At 41.7% G+C, this 23507-nt stretch overlaps 1 protein-coding gene across 5 annotated transcripts in view; it reads right to left on the bottom strand.

Moving 5' to 3' along the window:
- The window catches only part of LOC127067702 (protein vestigial-like), a 56110-nt gene that overhangs the window by 4730 nt on the left and 27873 nt on the right, over window positions 1-23507 (bottom strand). For 3 of the 5 annotated variants that reach the window (XR_007782712.1, XR_007782711.1, XM_051002956.1), the window contains exons 2-5: window positions 12556-12766; window positions 12314-12469; window positions 7701-7824; window positions 6936-7168 (exon numbers count right to left, since the gene is read on the bottom strand). Coding sequence is in view for 3 of the 5 variants with exons in the window: in XM_051002956.1 (XP_050858913.1) it covers window positions 6936-7168; window positions 7701-7824; window positions 12314-12469; window positions 12556-12766 (724 nt within the window). In the remaining 2 variants the exon portion in view is untranslated. Of the gene's footprint in view, window positions 1-6935; window positions 7169-7700; window positions 7825-12313; window positions 12470-12555; window positions 12767-16304; window positions 17050-23507 lie in introns of those variants that run through there. The other 2 variants (XM_051002958.1, XM_051002957.1) reach the window with 2 other exon arrangements.

The raw sequence follows: 23507 nt of genomic DNA, 5'->3' as shown, positions 1-23507 counted from the left end.
ATATCCGCCTATAATACATAAGTTGGCGTTATTAATATCATCAAAATCGTGAAAAATATCTTTTGTGAATGTTTGTAGATGTCTATTAAAGTACTTTGAATATCTCCGGGATACTTAATTTTAAAATATTTGAAAGGATGGCTATGAATCTATTTTTATCTATTTTTGCGGAATAATTTTTCAAAGATATTATTGTGATCAATAATAGGGTGGATAAACGTTTGAAATAAAGATATAAAGGATACCCAAGATAACATACTTGTCTTTGAAAGCTTCAACTCCCGACTACAAAGTAACGGACGAACGCACCTGTTATGAGCGTTTCAGTATTCAATATTGCGATATCAAAGAGCAAAGACGAAATGCTGTAGAAGCGAGGAGAGTTCAGAAAGCAAGAAGAAAAGAGGGAGGAGACCTTTCGTACGAAGTCTAAGGAAACTGGGAGACAAATGTTACACTCGAAGCACCAAGAATTTCAGCGGAGTTTGCCTCAACGGTATAATTATGTGGACGTCGTTGTTTTACTTTGATCGTTATATTCGTTTCTGAATAATATAATTATCAAATAGAAATTACGTTGTATATACATATGTACATATATATATAATTAAATAATAAAGAAAAAAATTATATAATAAAACATTACCAATAAGATGAATTTGTGCGAAATATATCTTACAGGTTAAACACTGGATTGTATTCGACAATGTAACACTGATTTGTCCACAGCCTTCGAAAGTCAGCAAGATACTAAGGTCGTTGTTGACTAAGACCACATATAATTTGGTCGATTATACGTCATTTGTAAATAAATAGTCTTGGAAGCATTCTACATAGGATAATACAATGTCATAGGAAATTTGTTTTCAATACAATTCATTGCTTCTTATTCTTTTCAATTATCTAGCCCTCCTCTTCTTAGCTTCGAAAGAAGCGAATCTTCATATCAGTTGAATTTAAGGGAGGGTGTAACTTCACAAGTTTCAGGTTGAAGAACACGAATCGAGCGTCGAGATTAAATTAAAGCGGACACCCTCGCGTTCGAAAACCGAAGATTCACCCCCTGCCGGTCGAGCCAACCCTCTTTCAAGGGATGCATACGAAAAGCATTGTGATGACCCTTATCAATGGGGGTCAGAACCCTTCGGAGTTTGGAATCCAATATACTCGTGGTAAAGGAGACTCTCCCTACTTCAACATATCCACAACTCTGGACCCTTCTCGAAACTCATATGCATCAATGTACGACTATTAATTAGGTATTATAACTTTTATCGATGCATCGATGTACCACAAAACAGATATTACGTTTTTTTTTTTTTTTAGTAACTACGATCTTTTTAACTAGTCGATTATTTTTTATTCTTAGTATGATGTCTCGGACAAAAGAAATATTTTCAACTATTAATCCTTATATCAATTCTTCTTTGTTAAATCGTTGGGAGAATTGCGAAGGGATACGAATGAAAACGAAACGCCATGTGTGCGTATTCGCGAATGCAATAGGAACCCGTAGGAGAACCGAAACATTCCAATGCTCTCGTGGAATGTTAGATGAACCCTTTCCATAACAGGATGCTGAGTGGGATCGTCTAAATATGGCTAACTCGCTGTAACATGCTCGTAATACACATCTAATAAATAAGTTCTCTCTCAAAGAAGTATCAAGTGTCACTCTATAAAATGATATAACTATAAGAAACAAATTATTTTATACCATATCATTAGAAATGTCACATTTGATGACGTGATCATTGAATCAAACTATTTAGAACTTGTTGTGATCGCTGCCGATGTGAATATTGGAAACGTAAACGTTGGAAATGAAATATCAGAAGTTTGAAAATTTGATTAAATGTTATTTTTCGTGTATTGCGGCTTTAGAAGCAGACTAGAAAAAGAGGAGGAAAAGAACAATAAGGAAGGAAAGAAACAAAAGGCGTTCGCCGATCTGGCAAAGCTCTCGGTTCGCCGGCCTGTCTCGCATCGAAGGAGAGGAGAGCAGAGTTCGAGAGATCGATATAGCCAGTGAGTCGACCACTCCCTCCATTCGGTAGACTGACCAATCGAGACTCACTGGCCATCCCCGTGCTGACTCCCGGCAGCCGAGTGCTGCGACGGTGTCTCTCTTTTACGTTCTCTCCTCTACCTCTTTTGCTGGCCACCACGGGTATATGTGAGCTGTGGATTACGTGACGTCAGTGTGCGACGCCATTTTCGAGGCGCGTGCCAGAAAGCCTTCGGAGTAAAGCTGCGCCCGTCGACTGAATAGTTCCCGTAAAATCTCCCGCGCCTTCGACGACTAGTTGGGATCATCGACTCTGATCGAGTGTGATTATCGATCGGTCTGCTTTCGCAGAAAGATTCCTTTAAAGAACGGAATTTTAGAGAAATCACTAGTTTATAATAATTCTTTGAGATGTTTACGGAAATAGTATCTATTCCATACCTATATCATATTTCTTCATCGCAATAAAGATATTTGTTTGAAATAAATCATATTTGAAGAAAAGAAAAAATGACGATTCCTTTGAATGGAACTTTCGTTTGAACAATTTGTTCATTCGATAAGCACTTTACGGATAGCTTAATATTCTCGAATTAAGAGTCATCCAATAGAAGACTTAACTTGCTTTTAAGTAAAATGTAAATCTAACTATTTTAAAAGCTGCACGTGTGAGGTTCCATTCTGCAAGCGAGTAGGGATTCGAAAGAGGTAGGCAGGCAAGGAAAAAGCGTCGAAGGGAGGCTCGTTCGCCGACACCTTTTCGTTCGTCGGAGAAAAGAGAATCGGCACTTTTTCCGATCCTCCTGGAAGGACATCGAGTGGCGAGCTCGTCGCACGAAACTGTCGCAACGAAAAGCAATGCGACTTCGAGAAGAAGTCTTGCCCGCTTTTTCGCCCGGGTATTTCGTATATCGTACACGGTTAGTCCTATCTTGGAATCTCGAAGGGGCGGTGTCTCGGAGGACAAGAGAGAGAGAGAGAGAGAGAGAGAGAGAGAGAGAGAAGCGAAAAGGGAAAGGAGAAGGAGAAGGAGCAAGGGAAGGAGAAGGATAAAATTCAGCTTTGATTTAGAGACTCGTACCGACACGGCGCCGTGACCGCTTCGTACCGCTTTCGTGCTTGGAAGCAATACCTTTCCAAAACTGAGTTCCGGTCTTTCGAACTACTTTGTTTGATATCGTGAAAATTCGTGATTTAAAACGATCTATAAGGTTGACTAAAAGATACATTATATAGCAAAATGGACTCTATTATTACCTGAATCGAACTAAATTTTTAAAATAATTGATAATTTGAAAATATTATGAAAATATCAGCTGCAATTTTTTCATGTGTTGAAATAAGAATAAAATTTGTTCGAACATTTTCCGCCGCCGCGTCGCACCGCCTCGGTACAAACACGCGAAATGATAAATTATTCATCTACGTCCAATCGAATTTGTCCTCCGATGAAGAGGACGAATCGACAATCGTTGGGAAGTAGGGAGAAACTCAGGATGGGTGGTGAGGGTGGAGTGGGGATAGTGCGACGACCAAGATGAGAAGAGAGTCGGCGTTCTCTCTGACTCTTCACAAACGTCAGTCGGTAATTGCGATTTATTTCTCTTAATAGCGCTTAAACGCCGGCCAATTTATTCCGTTCGAGTTAATTTTACGCAATTATATAATTATCACGAGAGAAGAGAAGAGAGAGAGAGAAAGATAGTGAAACGCACACAGATCGTGTATATACGCAACCTAATCGAGAAGACACCATCGCGAGATCTCGTAATGGTCGACACTTAAATTTAAAGACGGCAACTCCCTGTTAACCCTCCGTTGGTTTCCGTCTCCTGTCATTCGTCGACCAAGACTCGTTAACGAGCAAGACTATCGCGTCGATCGAGCGCCGATTAAAATCGTCTCGCTCCTCATATAAACGATCGATTAAACTCGATTGCTTCAGAAGTTTTTTTGTCTTCGTTTTCTCTTCGAGCCAACTTTGTTATCTATCTATATACATACAGAGAGTCGCCAAAATATTTAAACACATTTGGAAATTGAATAACTTGTCCTATTTTGAACAAAGTCAGAGGGTGCTTTGAATTTTTGTAAATCAATGCTGGAATTATTATTCATTAGACGATAAATTTACAGTATAAAATAAAAAAAATAATTAATTAAAGAATCGTGATTTTCGCGGAATATGAAAAATTCATGAATAAACGAGAACGATGGAAGCATCTTTTACATAAATTACCTGGAATCACATGAGTCTCTAATTAATTCGAACATTACTGGGAAACTCGCGACGAATCGAGATCGCGTAAGATCGCGGAATTGGTCAGCAATTTCGTTGCTCGCGCAACGATTCGTCCTGCCAACAAGTCCGTACTTATTTATTCATTAATTTCGAGAAGAGAAGTCGAGTTTGGGATTACTTGGAAGGAGGGAGCACAGAGAATGAGTTAGAGAGAGGTCTCTTACAGTAGCACACGCCAGTTCGAAATGTTCGAATAGTGAACGTTGTCGGCATTCCGCTAAGCAAATTCTTGAAAACTCGTTTGGTCGGTCCGGCCGCTTGAACCAACTCTCAATCTACACCGTAAAAGCCAGGCACGTGTGTAAAAGCTAACCGTCTCCTAAATTGGCCCTAAGTCTCAACTCGTTCTCTCTTTTTCTTTCTTTTCAAAGTAGAATACATACTTCAACAAAACAATCGAATTGCGACCAATCTATCATCGATGTATTATCTGTACACTCAAAATCAATGAATTTTCTCATATTACAATAAGCTGCTATTCAATAGTCATATGTTAGGTACAATAGGTAATGTTTAGGGTAAAAAATCAAAAGTATCGGATAAACACTCTTAAGAGAGGGTTGAAGAAATGGCTGCCACGAGTTAAATCAGTGACATCTGGAGGAATGATAGTAGAGAGCCGAGAACTTCTATCGATTTTGAAGTCTCCACCTCACTAAACCTTATCGTAGCAAAATCTTTTAACTTTGTTCTCTTTCTACTTCTATCCTTATCTATAAACATGATTTTGGCATTATTATTTACGAGACCCGGTTAAACGTATTACAAATTCTATCGATCGCAAAAATACTTAAAAGATGCTTTTCATGACGAAAAGAAAATTTCAAGTTGTGAAACCTGACATTAGAGGATGCAAAAAAATTTATCCGAAAATAGGAATAAATTCGAAAAAGGGAGACTAAAAGAACGAAACGGAAGGCGTGTATTTCGAATGCCAGCGTGCAGACAGATGGGAGTGGTCTCCGCAATCACGATGGGCGTGGTGTTTTCACGGCATGTTACAGCTGCACCCCGCAATGCAACCACGAATCGTACAGTACATTTACATACAAACATGCAAGCAAATTGTGCGAGCCTTCATCCACGCTACGGCTTATTTAACGCGTCGGAGTGAGACCAACGTTCTTCCCTCCTTATTTCTCTTACTTGCCTGTTCTCAGTCTAACTTTAATTTATTACTTATTCCACTTCAATAGCAATAAACGCATACATTAAAAACCATTTTTGGTATAGCACTGCTTTTATACAGCTTTCGTTCACACGCATTGATGGATCGAAAGAAAGCAAGAATCAAGTTCTGTGAAACTGGTTATCTGGACATTTTTATGTCATTTATGAAATGAAGAGATACACTGCCCAGCGAAGCGGTTTTTCTGGATTTCACGAGCTTCGTAAAACGATTGAAATTCTTTAACTTATTTACGTACTTTCCTCTCTCTCTCTCTTCCGCTCTCTCCAAGCAATCGTTTATAGTAAGTGACCATAAGGAGTTTCGAGTTAGTTCAAACGTGTCTTGAAATTCTTGCACAGTGATATCAATGATTAGTAATAGTATTCTCTAACTTCATCAAAAATTGAAAATGTAGGAAATAAATTCATATATGATGCATCAAAACCATTTGAAATTGAAGAAAAAAAATGATGACTTTTTATCAATCAAAATGTCAACTACAACTTAGAACGATCATTATTTTTTATCGAACATTTGTAAAAGAACCTATCAGTTTCTTTGTTATCTGATTAAAAAGAAATATCTAAAGAGAGGATATAGTCGTCGAGAGAAAGTTAAATCGCATATCGCAAGACACCATCCCGTTGAAGAAAAGCAAGGGATCGGAAGATGTAATCGCAAAGACGACCAAGAGCACCGCGTGTATCCTCTCTCGAAGAGCGTCGAAGCGGTCGTAAGAGCTCGAGTTTCCTCGTCTTATATAATCTGTAGCAGAACGGATCGCCTTTTTGCTAGAACGTGTCCCGAGCACCTCGCTTCGAGCGAAGCAAAATGTTTTACGGTCCGGTCGGGTCTTTTTGCTATCCTCCTTGCGATTTCGGCGTGGGAGAAAGACAGAAAGAGAGAGAGGGAAAGAAAAGAAAAACCGAGAAGAAGAGGGAAAGAGAGAGAGAGAGAGAAAGAGAAAGAGAGAAAGGGAGAGATAGAGAGGAAGAAGAGAGAGAGAGAGAGAGCACGCACTATATCGACCGACTTGGTCCCCCATTAAGCTCTTATTAATTGCGAGCATCTGAGGGACCGCTCGGCCTTTCTTGCTCTACCTGGACGCCATTCTACTCGAAGAAAGCCGACCAACAATCTCGGCTTCCTTTTGCAACTTTGATCGACCGCTTCAACGAGGATTTTCATATAAATAAGAAGTTGGGGCTACTCTACGACCTGGAATCCCTTTCTTCTTGCAAAAAGTCGAATCATTCAGGGAGTGTAGAAAGGAGAAGCAGAAGTGATGCACGTTTTTTGCATAAGTAAACCCACGATTCCTTATCATTCTAATTTCGATCAGATTATTGTGACGATTTAAATTAAAATTTCTGTTTCGCCTCATATATTCGCATAATTTTTCCTGTATTATCCGATTTGTTTACTGCGGGTTATAGGGGTTCGATAATACTCACCGGAAAGGGAGGCATAAGGACCATGAGGGTAAGGCGGCGCCGAGGACACGTCAACAAGCGACTGAGAGGGCGTTGCCGACGTCCAGTCCTTATATGAGGCCGCTGCGTGCACGTGGTGTGCCGCGTGGTGAGCCGCGTGGTGCGACGTGTGATGTCCTCTCGCACTACCCAAAAGTAACCCGCTGTAACTCGCTGCAGCGGCCATGTTATGCTGATGATACTCGTGCACCGCTCTGGAACCGGGAAGAGATTTCGATTAAGGCCAAGGTAAAGAAGATGGATAGAGGAAGAGAAGAACTGAGTAGCGAGTGGTAAGGTTGAGAGGGGAGAGGAAGGAGAAGAAGGATGAAAACACAAGAGAAAGGTAAAAAAAAGAAAGAATGAAGGAGAAGGGAAGAATTCTCGATACCGTGGCCTCTTCTCAAGCACGGTGACAGACTGGTAATTTATACGACGGTCCGCGCAGCATCAGTGCTAAAGATCTTCCCCCTGGTACCTGCTGCTCCCGACGGTTTTCTGTATTTTTCACGTCCACTTCGTCCTTTGACTCTTTTTTCTTTTTCTACTCATTTAACTCGCCTCGGATTATACACCGAGATCCTTGCTTTTATGATTCTTTATTTCTTTATCAAGATTTACTTTTGTTGCTACGAGATTTCTATACATTGGGTCCTTGAACTCGTGAACACAGTTTTGCGGTAGGTTAAGTGAGGATGGTCGAGAAGCGTGTCAAAATTATGAGTTTTAATGAGCTGTAGAGCTCACCTATGCTGGTACGGAGCATAATGCGCGTGCCATGGATCCGTTGGATACTCGTAAACATCGCTGGGATGCTGACTGTTCCAAAAGGATGGTGGGAAGTTCCTCATCGACATGGGGGAGATATTTTCTGTAACAGAAATCAACAGAAAGATTCCCGTCAATATCGTCAAATATTGACTTGATAATCGCCATTATGTCCTGTATTCTCGATCTTCACAATATCTCTACTGAAAGATGTTAGTGTTCGTCACACTTGTGTAGTATAGAGGTTATAAAGAATAAAAGAAAGTGTTTATTAAAATATTTCTACGTTTTCCCACGAACGTTTAATTTTGGAAGGTTTTAGAGTTTATAAACGAGTGGTAGTCGGACTCCCACGGGATCGAACCGTGCGACAGAAGGGTACCGCGCGGTTGTTTTACAAGCACCCACTTCGAAGCCAGAAGCTTGTCCCGTGTATTCTCCCGCGGTTCCACTATGGTTTGCTCACAAGATTCTTTTTTAATTCTTTTTTTTTTGTTCTTTTCTTTATCTTCTTTCTTCCTTCCAATCTCAGACGCGACCAATCCAAAAGTGTGGTCGAAGGTTGGACCGACAAGATCGATCGCGAAAGACGATTTATTTTTCTGATTCCACACTCGTGCCATTCCAATTTAACTCACTTGGATCCACCGACATAAGTCATCGTCTCTATTTACTATTTCCAATCCCATAAAGTCTCCGATAAATACTTTGGCATCGTCGATCATCATCAGTGACATGAGCGAGTCAGCGGGATACTGTGTGACTGGCGCTAGTACTTCTGAGAATCGAGGAAGATTCGTAGTTCTCGAACTTGTTAAAAAGCGTCGAATCATGGTCGTTTAACAATGTGAACATCATGAACTTGATGACCGATCAAAAAGAAATCTTTTGGATTGGCCAGTGTATCGATTTCGTCCTCATAACTCGACCAACACTTTCGCCGCATAAAGAAGCTATGGACCGCATTGTTTCCCACGCATGGAATGTCGTCGAAGGTTAGTCAAAAAGAGAAGAATAGAAAAGAGGATAAAATATACTTTTCCAAGCCATGTCCAGTGCAACCGGTCATCGATTGGTCGAGCCAACGACTTATTATAAAACGAAATAAGTGTCTACTGAAGTTGACACGAGTTAAATAGTTTACTGAGAGTTCTACGAAGCGTCCAATATCGAATAAATTGAAGATAGATTGCTTTTATATATCCCCACCGTCCTCCATGAGATCCACCACGGCCATCCCTTTTCTTTCTCCTCCTTTAGATTCACGGCGATCGTCGGTACCAACGGAGAATGTCCTTTATTTATTAACGCAATTAAAGAAACAGAGTGTCGAGCGTCCGCGCTTGCCTTTCTTCTCTGCCGATGCCGCGAAGGGGACGGAGGGATTCCCTCTCTCTTTCTTTCTTTCCCAGGACCGATATGCGGATGGAACGGGCTGCTCTTCGGCCCCTGTCAGAGTCAGATGTGCCAATAAGCGTGGTAAAGCACGTAAAAGGATAAAATGTTTTCGAATCGGCGTTCCTTTATCGGCACGGATTCCGCGTGTGAATCTCTTCTGTTCGGAGAAGATTGCATAAGCTACTAATTGAGATAGTCCTTTCAATGTTTATACAAAATCATAATCGTCGGTGCCTACAACGCATCTTAATATACATATTTATCGATGAGTAGCATTGATTATCTTGATATTATACATTTTAAATGTTGATTTTTAATTTTTCATGCTACATTGATTCTTCATGTTACTTTTTTTTGCATATTTTTAACCTTAAATGACGAGAGCTAACTGATCCCTGCTAATATTCGCAAATTGGCTTGATCACCCTACTCAATTTGAATCTAATCAGACTGACAACTATGAAGAAGACACGGAGCCCTTTTTAACAGTTCATGTGCAAAGAATTAACGAGGAGTGATCTGGTTCGAGATGAGATCTGGCGTGGGTCCACGAGATAGCTCATATAAAGACGTTCGGCGAGTCGCGATTCGTCAAAACGTAACGGAGAGCAGATTGATGTGCCGCTGCGACTGGACAGCTTGTTATTCCGATTCAGAGTCGGCATATATGTATATACCAAGAAGAGAAAGAGAATAAGGAATAGGAGTTGGAGGTGGAGGAGAAGAGACGACGGGGCTTGACTCGGATGTATCCGCCTTGCACCTCTCGTCCGTCGCTTTGAAGGCACTTCGTGTCAAGTAATTGCGTTTCTGTTACGCTTCACGATGGGATACGGGGCGTTAATTTGACGCCACCGACTGGAACGACGCGCTCAATTTCTCGGACTCGGCGATATTGCCCTTTTGAATACGCCCAGTTCACTCGACCTTTTCCCTTCAAGCAAGTAATTCGCCTTGCATCTATCATTGTTCTACACTATCTCCTATAATCTAAGTTTCATCGGTCGTACTTGTTTTAGACACATATATGTGTGTATATATGTGTATATATATATATATATATATATATATATATATATGGAGAGAGAGAGAGAGAGAGAGAGAGAGAGAGAGAGAGAGAGAAAGGGAAAGACTATACAATTCTAGATTAATTACGTTCATTTGATCAAATAAAAAAATTGCATTTTACAGAACTGCGTTTCATCAAGATTATCTTTCCTAAAAATACACACTTTAATACAAAGATTCTGTTAACGGGAACCCTACAAACGTTGAGATAGTTTACTATATATGATCTCGATTCCATATCAATGAAATTCTCGATACTCGTTACAGCATGCTCAATTCCGTGAGAGCACTAGATCGCACATTGCTTCGATATCGAAGAGATTCCTTAGATTTTAGATGAAGTTTGTCGTTCATCGGTGGGCGTACGAGCAAGAGGTTTTATCGCCTCACCGTATCACTCAACCATTTTTATACTTTACTCCGTATCATTGGCTGGCATAGTTAATTTACATCATTACTGCTACCGTGGTCGTTTACCTAACTGAATAAAACCGCACCGAAAGTACCTTGAGAAACGAATGTCTGATCGACAAAAAAAAAAGGAAAAAGATTGAGGAGAAAAAGACAAAGATGGCCTAATTAAAAACGCTTACACTGCGATTAGTTTGTAACGAGTGAATTCTTTATTCAAAAAAGAGTTACGGCATTCTACTGAATCTACATTAATTCATGGAAATTTATGAAAGATTTGAAGAAAAATCTGAGATTTTAATATGTTGTCATCCTTTACATAGGATAAAAAATAATTCCCGAAATTGCTAATAAAAATCTGTAAAAACAAGATGCATATACATTAATCAGACATCTGGAATAATCTAAACTTAATAAGATCAAAGTATTGCACTTGGTTCGAATCGAAACGTTTATCCACCTTCTCTTTTAGCAAAAGGTCGATCGATAAATCGTGGCTTCGAGGGTCAACGAGGAAAGGATGCCCGATCTCTATACGAAATCCCTTCGTCTCTTCTGTTTCCTCGATAAACACGAGAGAAGCTCTCCACTGTTCAGGCAGCGTTCAGACCTTTTACGTACGTTAGCCGGCATACCGCGGCTAAAACTGTCTCCGGCTTTCTCTCCCGCTTACTCTCTCTCTCTCTCTCTTTCTCTCTCTTTCTCTCTCTTTCTCTCTGTCTATCTATCCGCCTATCTCCCTCTCTCCTTCTCTCCTTACCCTCGAGGAGAGCACGGTTTGCGTCGTGCATCTTAAGGCCCGCCAGTGGAAGCTCTTAATTTACCTTTGCTACACTCCCGTGGTCGTGGAGAGAAGCTGAAAGAGAGAAAGAGAAAGAGAGAGAAAGAAAGAGTGATAAAGACAGCGAGAGGAGAAGAAAGACAGCAAGGAGAAAGATAGAGAGAAAGAGAGAGAGAGACAGTGGAGGTACAGAAGCGGAGGTGCGCAAGGCACATAACAATTAGGTCGTGTTGTCTTGAATTCTAAGCAGGCTAGTGAACTGATCCTGAGCACCGAGTGCGGGATAAATGCGGCCTTAAACGACACCGATATAGACGGACCGCTAACGTCGTTCGCGCTTGCCAAATCCTCTACCATCCTCTACCCCACCTCCAGTTTCTTCTTATTCTTTTTCTTCTTTTTCTTTTTTCTTCCTCCTCTTCCGCCTCGACGACAATCCCGCGATCCCCGCCGCGATGTTCCACGATCTTCTCCAACTTCGAACCCCCTACCCCTGCGTTACCACAGAGCCAGGTTTTAAGTCTTCGAGTACCGACAACGACGGTACGATTGTTACGGGCCTTGTTAGCGTTGTCGCAAGCTAATGGTGTACTTTATTACCAGGGCTTCGCGCTTCCTTCCAAAAGACGATGCTGTCGTGGATGCAAGACGAGATTGAACGTTAGCAGCCTCTTTTTCATGTATTCCAAAAAGCTTTTCTTTAGTACTTTGGTTCATTTTTGATGAGCATTTGTTACTATTACTGTGTAGTATCCAGTTAATTTTTTATAAACATTAATGTAGACCTAGTGAAACCATAATATGGTACAAGTTTATATGTACCAAAAAATAACACGATAACTAACCCAAAACTAATCATTCTTTTTATATCTATATTGTTACCTATCGTTACTCATACAAGTTAACAAATTTGAAACAAGATTTAGAAACATACCTTTGGGCTTGTCATGAGCCAGTGCCCGTTGGAAATGTTCCTCAACCTCAGATGCGGCATCCCCTCTGTAATGAGTGAAGACAACGCAGTTTGCGCTAACATACTGCGCCCTACTCTCACCATCGTCCGAATCCTCTGCCGCTGTAGCAGCCCCTACTAAAAGTCAATTGAATCATAATCAATCTCTGCTTATACCGAAATCATTCCTATTTCAATGACCGCAATTATTATGTAAAACATACCGTCGGTCGATCTGTCATCGTCGAGGGTTCGCGAAGGCTGAGATGTAGTAGTCGCGAGAGGTGGTCGAGGTTGAGGAGTTGGTCGAGGTGATGCCGGACTCGGTGCTGATCCCACCGAACCCGCGCTACTTGGTTGACCTTGCGGTACACTACCTCCACCACCACAAAGTTCTAAACCCGCCGCTTCCAGAGACCTTTGGTGTACGTTCAACTGTAAAAATAAAGATGAGAGACATTACTGGCGCGAGCATTATAAAAGATTGGCACATTAGTTGAGTAATAGGCCATACTGTGACTCGCCTTCTTATTCTGAACCTCTTATCGAATCAACGACAAAGTACTAAACCTGACTACTTGAGACGAGTCCAATAACTATGTCGACATATTTGTTATTGGCTTGTTATTGCAACCCTGAACAGATTGTAATACATTGACGCAACACGTCATACTTGAAGATTCAACGCTGACAATGAGCAGAATATGAATCAGACGTTAATTCCGAGTTCTCGGGATAGTTTTAATAGATTCGTTTAAGAGTCCTCCGATGCCAGAGGACAAGTCAAAGAGGGAGTGAAGTGGGATCCATTGAGCACATAGCGACGCCGGCCGTCGGCGTCCATTGCGTCTCCCACCCTTCTTGCTTGGACTGCAAATAACGCGAGAGCTATGCTATGCGTACCGGCATCGTCACGGCCGCTGGCAATGAGACCAAATAGGACGTAATGCTCACTATTCATTAGATCCTAGCGATGCAAATGCCACGGCAGGTCAGGGTATTCTGCTCGAATTTTTTTGACGACAATCCTACACGTACGCAATTGAGAGAGTGAGAGAGACAGAGAGAAGGAGAGAGAGAGAGAGAGAGAGAGAGAGAGAGAGAGTCGGCCAACTATTCGACCGACAACGAATCGTCGAAAGGTCCTTTGGCCACTTCGTTTATCGTCGATTAACATAGCGAGAGACTCGCTCTTAGCGAGTCTCTGCAAGTAAGCAGCATAAGAACACTATTGTGGCGAGGACTAATGGGGAAGTCAAGTCGAGGATTCACATGATATTCGTTATATCCTACGCGAGGGTATCTCGTTCAAGGTGTTTCGCCATTACATCGATCCTGGAGATCGTTCCGAACACGATCGTAATGACCCGAGGAACCGCAGTGCTAGTACGTGCCACTTGCATACCTGCACGACGCGCGCAACACGATGATAAAAGACGCGCATTTACGGGAGCGTTTCCAACGCACGCATCCCGGCCCGTATACATTCCCAGTAGCTATTGTTGTTTCGAAGAGCTACCGCCTATAAATCTGAGAAGTCTTTGCGACGGGACGATGGGCTTCTATGATTTATCGATCTTGTCTGGTCAGCTTAAAACGGTATACCAATAAGTGAAATGCACTTATAGCACATCTCATATACTCATGTCGTTTAAATTCACGTCGTATATTCAATGTTGGCAAATCGTCAATTGCGCTAGAATTTTTAACAACCTTTCGTATAAAACCGTATCACGTCATATTTCTAAATAAAAGTCTCCTAATGAGACCACAAGAATGCGTTATTTTCTTTATTTCTCCACCCCATTTATCCGACCCTTTTATAAGACAAACAGCGAGCTTCATCGCTTCTTCCAGCGTTATCTTCTTCATCTATGCTAACACTGGACTCTAATAAAACACCCGATCCAAGGAGCTCGTCCATTATCACGTTACGATCTTAGTCTTCTCTAAAAAAGTCCCATTCGTTTTATCAACAAATCGCCTATCGAGCCAAGCTATTTCCGAATCGGAATCATCCAACTTATAGAATGGACGTTTCTAAATGGCGATAGACTTTGGAGGAGAACAAGAAGGTTCCTCCCAAGCAGTCGTCGCGACGCCTTGATTCCCTTCGTTCGTCGCTGGTTGACAGGGAGCCTTTCGGCGTATATATCGAGCCGACCACGTACCCCGCCTAACCAATTACGTCCATACATCAGTGGCGGTAGAAGCGCACGGAAATAAGCTGACGGTGATGTATGCTCGCGCTGCACACACGGGGATGAGCGGGGGTGCACGAATGTGCTGCTCGAAAGCTCAACGGAGACGAAGACGAAGACGACGACGACGACGACGACGGCGAGATGTTATCATTATCTACTCTAATAAAGCCGGACTCTGCATTCCACGTGGTAGTACATCACCGCCACGATTTTCAAAGTGCAGAGATAGAGAGAGAGAGAGAGAGAGAGAGAGAGAAAGGGAGAGAGGGAGAGAGAGAAATGGAGAGAAAGTTTCGTAAAGAGAACGTCGAGTGACGAGCGCTTTCCTGGCGATTTCACGGAAAGTACACTCGATCATTCGCGTCCTCCAACTCAATGACATCCTCCTCGTCGCTTCCTCATCTTCTCTTTATCCGCCATTCGCGGAATCTTTCGTAGAAACTGGTCTGGTCGAAGAAGTAATAAAAAAAGAGAACGAGATCCGCTTGCGAGGTTACTATTGAAAAATTATTACCAATGGAGAAAAACTAATGTTTCAAATATCTTCGACGATAACGCTTTAACAGCGAATTATGTGTACGAGATGACGGAGTGTACCCACGTGCAGATTCAATATCGTTTGAGAATCCCGATTCAATTACATTGGATTGCATGGGGCTAAAGAAGACTCATCATTTACGAGGATAAAAGTATAAAAGAGATAAAATCGAGGATCAGCGAGCCCTCCATAGATTACCACCGGTGGAACATCTAGTGTTGCTTGGACGACAATGTGGTAATTAATCGAAGCAAGCCTGCTTCCAACAACCTCCCGTTTCCCTATCTTTCTTTTTCTCTCTTTTCATCTTTCTTTCTCTCTTACTTCTTCAAGGCGCACTGGCTTCCTTCGAAACGGTCCACGTCCTCCACGGCTAAGAAGGAGAAGGAGGTGTACTGTGAGCAAGGGGGAATGAGAAGGAGAAAGAGAGAGAAAGAGAGAGAGAGACGGAGAAAGCTGCTCGCGGCCTTTCAAAGCATTCCAAAGCACGAGCGCCTCTTCCACTCGACCTTAGCCCACCCCACTTCCAACCCCACTCGATCCTACCACCGCCACCACCACTGCCGTCTCCGCGCCTCTGTCGAGTCACTTCGCGAGAGGCAAAGCCCGCGTCTTTATTTCTTTCCCTTTTGTCTTATAGATCTCTGAATCTCTGTATCGGGGTCCCACTCTTCCCGTTCCAGCCCATTAAAATACTTGATGCCTCGGCGAGGATTTGAATTTACGATTGTCCCACCGATTCGATTGCGAAAATCGAATTTGCACTTCCACCAATTACCGTGCAACCAGCGATAAAATGAAAAATAAAGAAAAAGGATTGTTAGTAAGTTTACGATTTGAGAATAGTGCCAAAAAGCAATGTTATCTGAAGGAATGAAATTCGAACGATTACATTCGTCACAGGCAATCGGTGTTGATGGTGTAAAAGCGGACAGCTCACATCGATTCGAAAGGAGATCGGCAGCTTCGCGAGATCTCTCCTTCGATTCCCACATCAATTTAAGTCAAACCTGTAAGAGGGAGATCTTCGTCAATCCACTCTCGATCTCACTGTCTCCGTCTTTCGTGTCCTTCTTCGTGGAACAGTAGCCCGAAAGGGAGGAAAAAGATTCGAAAGACCAAAGAAAGAAAGGACGAACAGAGAAAAGAAGAAGAAGAGGAGGAGAAAAAGAGGGAGAAGAGGACAGTGGTGGAGAGGGTATAGAAACGTAGGGAGACGGTAACAAGCTACCATACAGCCACGGGGTATCTCGCAATTTGTTTGCTGGACACGACCATTCGTCGACACGATTCTCCTATCTTCCACGAAGATGAGAGAAGTCCGCGTCCTCTCGCTCTCGCACTCTCGAAGCCTTGGATTACGACTATCGATAAGGTACCGCTGAACGAGTTCCCTTTAGTTAAGTTTAGTTCATTAGCAAACCCGCCAGGTGGACGATGGAACGATTCCCCCATCCGTTCGACAAATTACAACGAGATCGTCTCCACCCCTTTCAATTCCCACTCCTCCTCTCTTCACCAAAGTGCATCTCCGTCTCTTGGAACTTTAGGATCTTTCAAGGATCTTCTCAGAATCTGTGTCTGACATATTCTTATTATTAAAATTTCATATTTCGTTATCTATAGATCTCATATTTACATTTTATTTCATGAACGTAATTAAACCTTAACGAATGCATAGACGAGGAAAAATTGAAACACCTTTTGAAAATCAGTACGTTGCGATCAAATGGAAAAACTTCATGTTCTTCTATCATTGTGCACGTTGATAAAAATTATAAGAGACATCAAAAATAATTCAGTGAGGAATTTCAAGCTCGTGTAGATTATAGCAGACGGTTAGATGCTATCGATAGACTCCCAGGTATTTTCTCCTAAAAGTGGAAGCGATTAATGAACCTTCTCGCGCCGGTATTAACTACTCCTTTACAAACGTATGGATATAGGCTTTATTTTATAGGAGCGTTTAAGCGCTAGCGCGCGTCAACAGATGACTAAACGGTGCACCGCCCGCCGATAACGATACGCATCGGTAAAAAGAAAAGGGAGAGAAAAAAGATGGAACAGGTTGGCATTCGTTTCGTGTAAACTCACGCGGCGAGTAGAGAAACAGAGGAAAAGAGAGGGAGAGCTTTTGAGTAATATCGCCGACTCGTTATATAAATGTATAAACGTATCCGAGAGCACGTTGGACTAAGATTATCTCCTTGTTACGGAACCGTAGAATACGCCTAAGTGACCAACAAGTTAATGCATTATTTAGTCTTTCTTATCATTGAAAATGTTCATTTCTTTCAAAAACTTTTGAACTTCCTACCTATTCTCTTTTCTCTCGAACAGCTTTAACGTCCAACCGCACAAAATTCGATTTTAATAAGCTAATCGACGAATGCAAGATTACAGAATATTAATATATTCGTCGTTATTGAAGTTTACAACAATTATTATTTTAGAAATGCCGATAATTAGCTACCACGAAGATTTTACCTGTTAAATGTTGAGAGGTGTGTTAATGAGCTGACTTCGTGGGAGTTGTAGTCTGTGGATTCGCCAGAAAATCTCCTCTTACCTTGTTCGATATTGTCTCTTCGAAGTCGGTCATCCCTGGAAAGGGACTAGTAAGTTGATTCTTCGAAGTTTCTCTCAGAGGACACCAAGATAAAGAGAAAGAGAAGAGACGAGGCTAAAGGCTGACTAAAAAGCCGGCACGGGACCGTCGAGATAGCGGGTCGAGAGAGCGTCTTTAGTGTCCGTTATCAGACCTGATCCGATACGGTCACCAATAACTTGAGCTACCTACCGCAGAGCCCGTAGTAAAGGTTATCCTTGTCGGAGCTACCGGTCGAGACCATTACGAACTTATTACTATGTACCTTCCCTCCGACGCTTATTGAAAGTTCGCGCTCGGCAATAGTTGTCCAATAAAAACTCTCGCTTTACGTTCGTCGTTGTAATGCCGGTACCGCGAGACCGAGCACAGACCGACATGCATAACTTAATGCACTTTATCGGAAGCCTGTTTCTTTCCCTCTCTTCTTCTTGTCCTCTCCTGGACCACCTGTCGTTTCGATGACTTTCTGTCGGATTTCTTCTAATAGGGTTGTTCAATAATATGATGCCATAGAATATTAGCACTTTTATACGTGTTTAGCAAAAATTATGAAAATAAATTTGCGTTTATTATATTTCAAATGATAGAAAGAAAATATAAAAGATCCTTTGAAAAGATCAATTTTATTACCTGACTGATCCAAAAATTCTGGAATGAACAATTTTTTTAAAGATCCTTGACCCAGTTTAGACTTTCTAGTTCGTATCGAGAAAAAGAAGTAATAGCATCTGGAACCATTTTCATTCGTCTCAAACGTTTAATCGATCTTTTAATCTAATTTTTACTCTTCGAAAGTTCATTTTCGTTTCTTGGCTAATTGCATACCATTGGCCTGCTAATTAGAATCTCCCGAAAATCTCCTCTTCGAGCGTAATGTCTTGTCGTTTAACATCGAATATCCTTTGATATTTTGGGCATTTTTCGTTAAGCAAATCGCGAAAGTAGGTAATAATTAAAACATAGAGCAATCACGCGAAACGCTTCGTTTCCTTATGAGCGGTGCGCGATATATGCATTCTTACTTGACATTTCATTGCATCAAATAGCACTCGAACCACTCTAAGAATTCCACGAATGTCTACCATCGGTCTGAACAGGTCGACACGCGTGATTTTCTGCGAAGATCGCGGCGGTCCATCGTTATCGCAATTTTTTACGCTCGACCTCTTGACTCCGATCGACGGCTTTATCGTCTTTGTCTGATAATAGCTCTGATCTTCGGCCGATTAGTGATTTCATCGCGAATCATTCTTTTAACGCTTTATCACTTCGTACTTTCTATTGGAATTTAGCCATAAAACTTTTTTAATAGATGGTTGAAACTTTCACGATTGCGGATTTAAAGTTTTTTTTTTTTGCAAGATTCGCGATACTGTAAAATTCAGGTCGATCATGGGATTAAAAATCAAAATGAAATGCAATGCGCGACACCGTAGCACGGAAATTTTTTCCTCGAGTGAATGAAGAACTTATGATTCATTACGAAGAAACCGAGGTTAGATCTAAAACCGCAATCCTCTCTTTTCCCTCTCTTTTTCTCTTTCTTAGACGGAGGTCGCGATTCGATAAATATTGATCGGTCGACCGATCGCGAGGCTACTGTCAAGCGACATCAACTTGACTTTTCTCGCATAACTCGAAGACCTTTCCACAACGCACGAGTGTGCTAGACTCGATAAGTTTTTTTTTCGTGGTTAACAGTATCGCGTTGCCCTCGTTGCAACAGCTATCGAGGACATGTCCGTTCCTTTTGAATGCAGCGAGGTCTCCTTATTACGGGAAGTTCTGAAAAGATCGTTTTCCAGCTTGAACAGAGAAGAACGAGAGGTCGAGAGGAGTTCAGACAAAGCAAAAACAAATGACCGAGATTATGAAATGTTTGACGCATGTCTGCAATAGAGTTAATCATTGATTGAATCCTCTGTATAATAACCATCGTAAAATAAAAAATAAATAAAACGGTTAGCTCAATGATCATTTTATCAACAATTTAACAAAGTATGATAAACGTTTCAGAAATATATTCGGAGAAATAGATAGATAAAATCCATAAAATGGCGTCGGTTGATCGAATGGAATGCGATTGAGAGAAAACAAAGCCCGTACGAAGAGTAGCAGCAACGACAACAGCAGCAGTAGCCCTTTTAGCGCGTGTCGCAAAGAATGGCGCTCCTAGACTAAAAACGGAACAGCGCCAAGGAATGCAACGTTGCAGCACACCTTGCTTGCTCTCGACACAGAGAGAATCGTTCGCGCGCGCGAGAGAGAGCGCACGCGATCGAGAGAAGACGACATAGTCGACCGTGCGTGAGATATGGCTTTGTCGTACCGATAATTGTCGCACATCCCAACAATGCCGTGACAATCCTACTCTTGTCGCGCGACTTTGCGTCTTCAAGGAATGACGTGTCATTTTTCTTCCTTGTTCGTGGTATGACCCTGGTAAAATTAAATCTTTCCGATATATCCTTAAAAAGTGAAATAGGTTTTCTAAGCTCATTCGGAAAATATTATATATTTTGAATTTAAAACTTGATGTCAATAATCCATCTAACGTTAACAAATTTAAGGGCAAAGAAGATCGATCGATCGTTCTTCTTGAAAATTTTAAAAGTATTAAGAGGAATGTGAATGAAGATAGCATACTGTCTCGTCTTCGTCGCGATTATTTACTCATTGTCAAGTCTATACCGATCGTTGTTTCGTTCGAAGGATGGTCCTCGAGGAATACGAAATAGTAAAGATCGGTTTGCACGGAAGACGCTTTGCTACTTTAGCGATTAATGGCGTCCGCTTGGCGATCGTAAATAACAATAAACCAGTTCAGTGGAAGCCACGCATCTTTGCTCAGCTTCGTCGCGTGGCTTCCGCGATTCTGAGAAGCATTCGAGGCTGTTTCACCTCGTCAATGCATGTGACGAGCGGCGATTAATTTTCGCGGACACAAATCACGAGCGTCGATACAATCTCGAGCTGAAGGATCGAACGAGAACCGAGAGCTCTTGAAGAGGAGGAGGAGACGCTCGAGGATAGATTCCCATTGGCGTCGCATGTCTTCCGAAAATCTACACTTATATTTTTCCCAAAGTATAAAATAGTTATGAAAAGAAAATTATAGTATGGAACATATGATCGTCTCATTTGCTATTCATCCTTCAACGAATTTTTACTACTCAAAGTCATTTGACGCAATAGTTAACAAATTACACGTTTTTAAGTTACTTTCAATCCTAGTCTTACCGAGACACCGAAAGAAAATCAACTACGCAGCTAAATTCAACAAATGATTCTTCGATTTTCGAAATGCTGCGCTCATGGGGACGGAAATAGGACTGTAAAAAAAGGAAGCAGGATAAAAAAGAGAAATAGAGAGAGAGAGAGAGAGAGAGAGAGAGAGAGAGAGAGGCGCCTCTTTGACGAGCGTAGAGTAGCGTAGAGCGCTCGGAGAGAAGTTACGCGTCTCGATGGAAACTGGCTCTCTCGAAGGAAAACCTTATTCAATTCAATTCTAATGTGTCGGTGGTACCGGAGGCGAATAGCATTGCATTCGAGATCGCGGCTACCTTTCCATCCGTCCGTCGATCCACCAGGAGGAGAGCTGGTACGGCGGTAAACCATTCGCCGTTGGTTTCACAATCGTCCAAATGATGAGAGTATTCTCACCACGTTTCCGCGACAACGGGTATTACGGATCTTCAAAGGAACAGTCCGACATCGGTGAGCCGAGTCTGCCATCGTTAATATAAATTACACCCACCATGCCTGTTGTCTCTGATACTAGTACACACATATAATACCTATACGTTTATAGGTAGAATCTAAACGTTTTGCTCGTCAAAGGAAGAAGGAAGACAAGAGGATAGCGAAACATCGAAGACTCTGAGACGCCTTGCCATATTAGTGAGGAGAGATACCAAGGAATGTCTATAATTTTACGAGCGTCTTTAATATGCGTTTAGCTTCCGCCGCCATCGCGTTGCCGAGAGCTTTATCGTTGTCGGTAGCTTCGAGATGCAAGCTTCCACTCTTTAAAAAAAACGTATCCAGCTTGGTATGCCTCTTTCTACGACATTTTCTACTTAACCTTTGAACCTGCCCGTTCGACCGAGTCAGGTGCATTCCACCTGCCGATGTGATCGTTTACAAAAAGCTCCTACCGTTGAATCGCCCGATCCATCTTTTTCCCTCATATTACAAACGAATTTGCGATGAATGATTGAAAGAACTAATTGAAAGAACTGAGTATACGCTCGCCTAATTCAGCGCAATATATTTTGAAGTTATAGCGTGTTTTATGACAGGCTAATCTAAACATAAAGGAATTACATAACATAATAAAAAAATACGACCGTATGTCTGTACACTACATACGTATGTTTGTACAGTATGTTTGTACAGTATATACGTATGTTTGTACAATATGCGTATACCTGTTTCTAAATTATTCGTATATTTCTTTACTCGCATATAACGTTTTTAATCTTTTTTGTATTTTTATCATTAATTACAACGGATCGAAAGTTACTACAATAATCAAGATTCGTAATTACCAGAGAAAGGAAATTAATGCGATTACGACCAGTCGGCCATACTTCGTCGATTATGCACTTAAATGGGAACTCGGGAAGTCGCATAGGCTAGTAAAAAGCGCGGCCCTTCACCTGTCACTTAAAACGAGTCGAGTCGCTTTCGCGTTCCATACTCGTTCTGCACCTTGAGTAATAATAAATATTCCTTCCTTCCGAGTGCGGACAGCGGATCGTGAAATCAGAAAATTCACCTGGACGAGACCCGACGATGGAACTGATCCTCGGCACCTGCGGACTCCGACTTCTTCCAAAATCGTTTGTATTATTCTTAACGATATCGTAATTCCTTATTCAAACAATAATATATTATAGTAATATATTAAAGCAGTTATTACAACTGATAGAGGTTAAATGGAAAAGATCGTTCAAAACCAATAAACTATCCTGAGCAATGTTACATTCGAAGAGGAAATGTTCGGAATGAACGCAAGGATTATTTAAAAATAAAAATATTCGTTGTAGAGAAGAGAGTCTTAAGTTGCGAGCATGGTTCAGTTGGTCGAGAGACGAGAAGAACGGAGACAACACTGGCAGCAGCCAATGACTCAAAGCTCCACTCGGAGACTGTCGATTCGTCACTGTCAGCTGGCGCAATGTCACGAGCGCCCGAGATGGAGGCGGACGATTATGAGAGTGAAAAATGATCCGCGAAAAGTTGTTGCATTCCTTTCGTTTATTCCCTCCGGAGGGAACGTTCTCGCGGTGGGATCTTGTCTTCTCGATTCTACGATGCTTCGGGAAACAATGGATTGAGGCAGCACACTTTTTTACGAAGGGCACCATCAGGATGGACATTTGCTACTTGGAGATATGCAAATCAACGTATCGAGATAAAATCTAAGATCTCCCGATAGTTTTCTTATTTTCCGATATAGAGGTCCACAGACTTTATCCATCTTCGTTAGCTACTGTCTTTTTCGCGTCAAAGATGTTAAGATGTATTGTCGCGCATGTATGCATGCAATTGCAATTAGGATATCGAATTAAAGAATAACGACGACAAAACACGTTCGTTTTACTCGACATAAAGTGGCAATTAACGAGCTCCTTCTGAACGTACAATTTTTGTAGCGATCCTCACGGGTCGATAAATTGATGGAATTTACGGAACCGACGGCGCATAACTCAAAACATGAAAACATTTAATTATCCGGTGTCATAGCGACCAATCATTTTTTTTCTTCGCTTACCGATCGCAAGTAGTAATCGGGTTATTAATCAAGTGGAAAACGAC

This window comes from Vespula vulgaris, chromosome 11 (assembly GCF_905475345.1).
Source record: "Vespula vulgaris chromosome 11, iyVesVulg1.1, whole genome shotgun sequence".
Lineage (NCBI taxonomy): Eukaryota > Metazoa > Arthropoda > Insecta > Hymenoptera > Vespidae > Vespula > Vespula vulgaris.
Note: the sequence above shows the minus strand (reverse complement) of the source record. Positions and strands in the feature narration are given on the sequence as shown.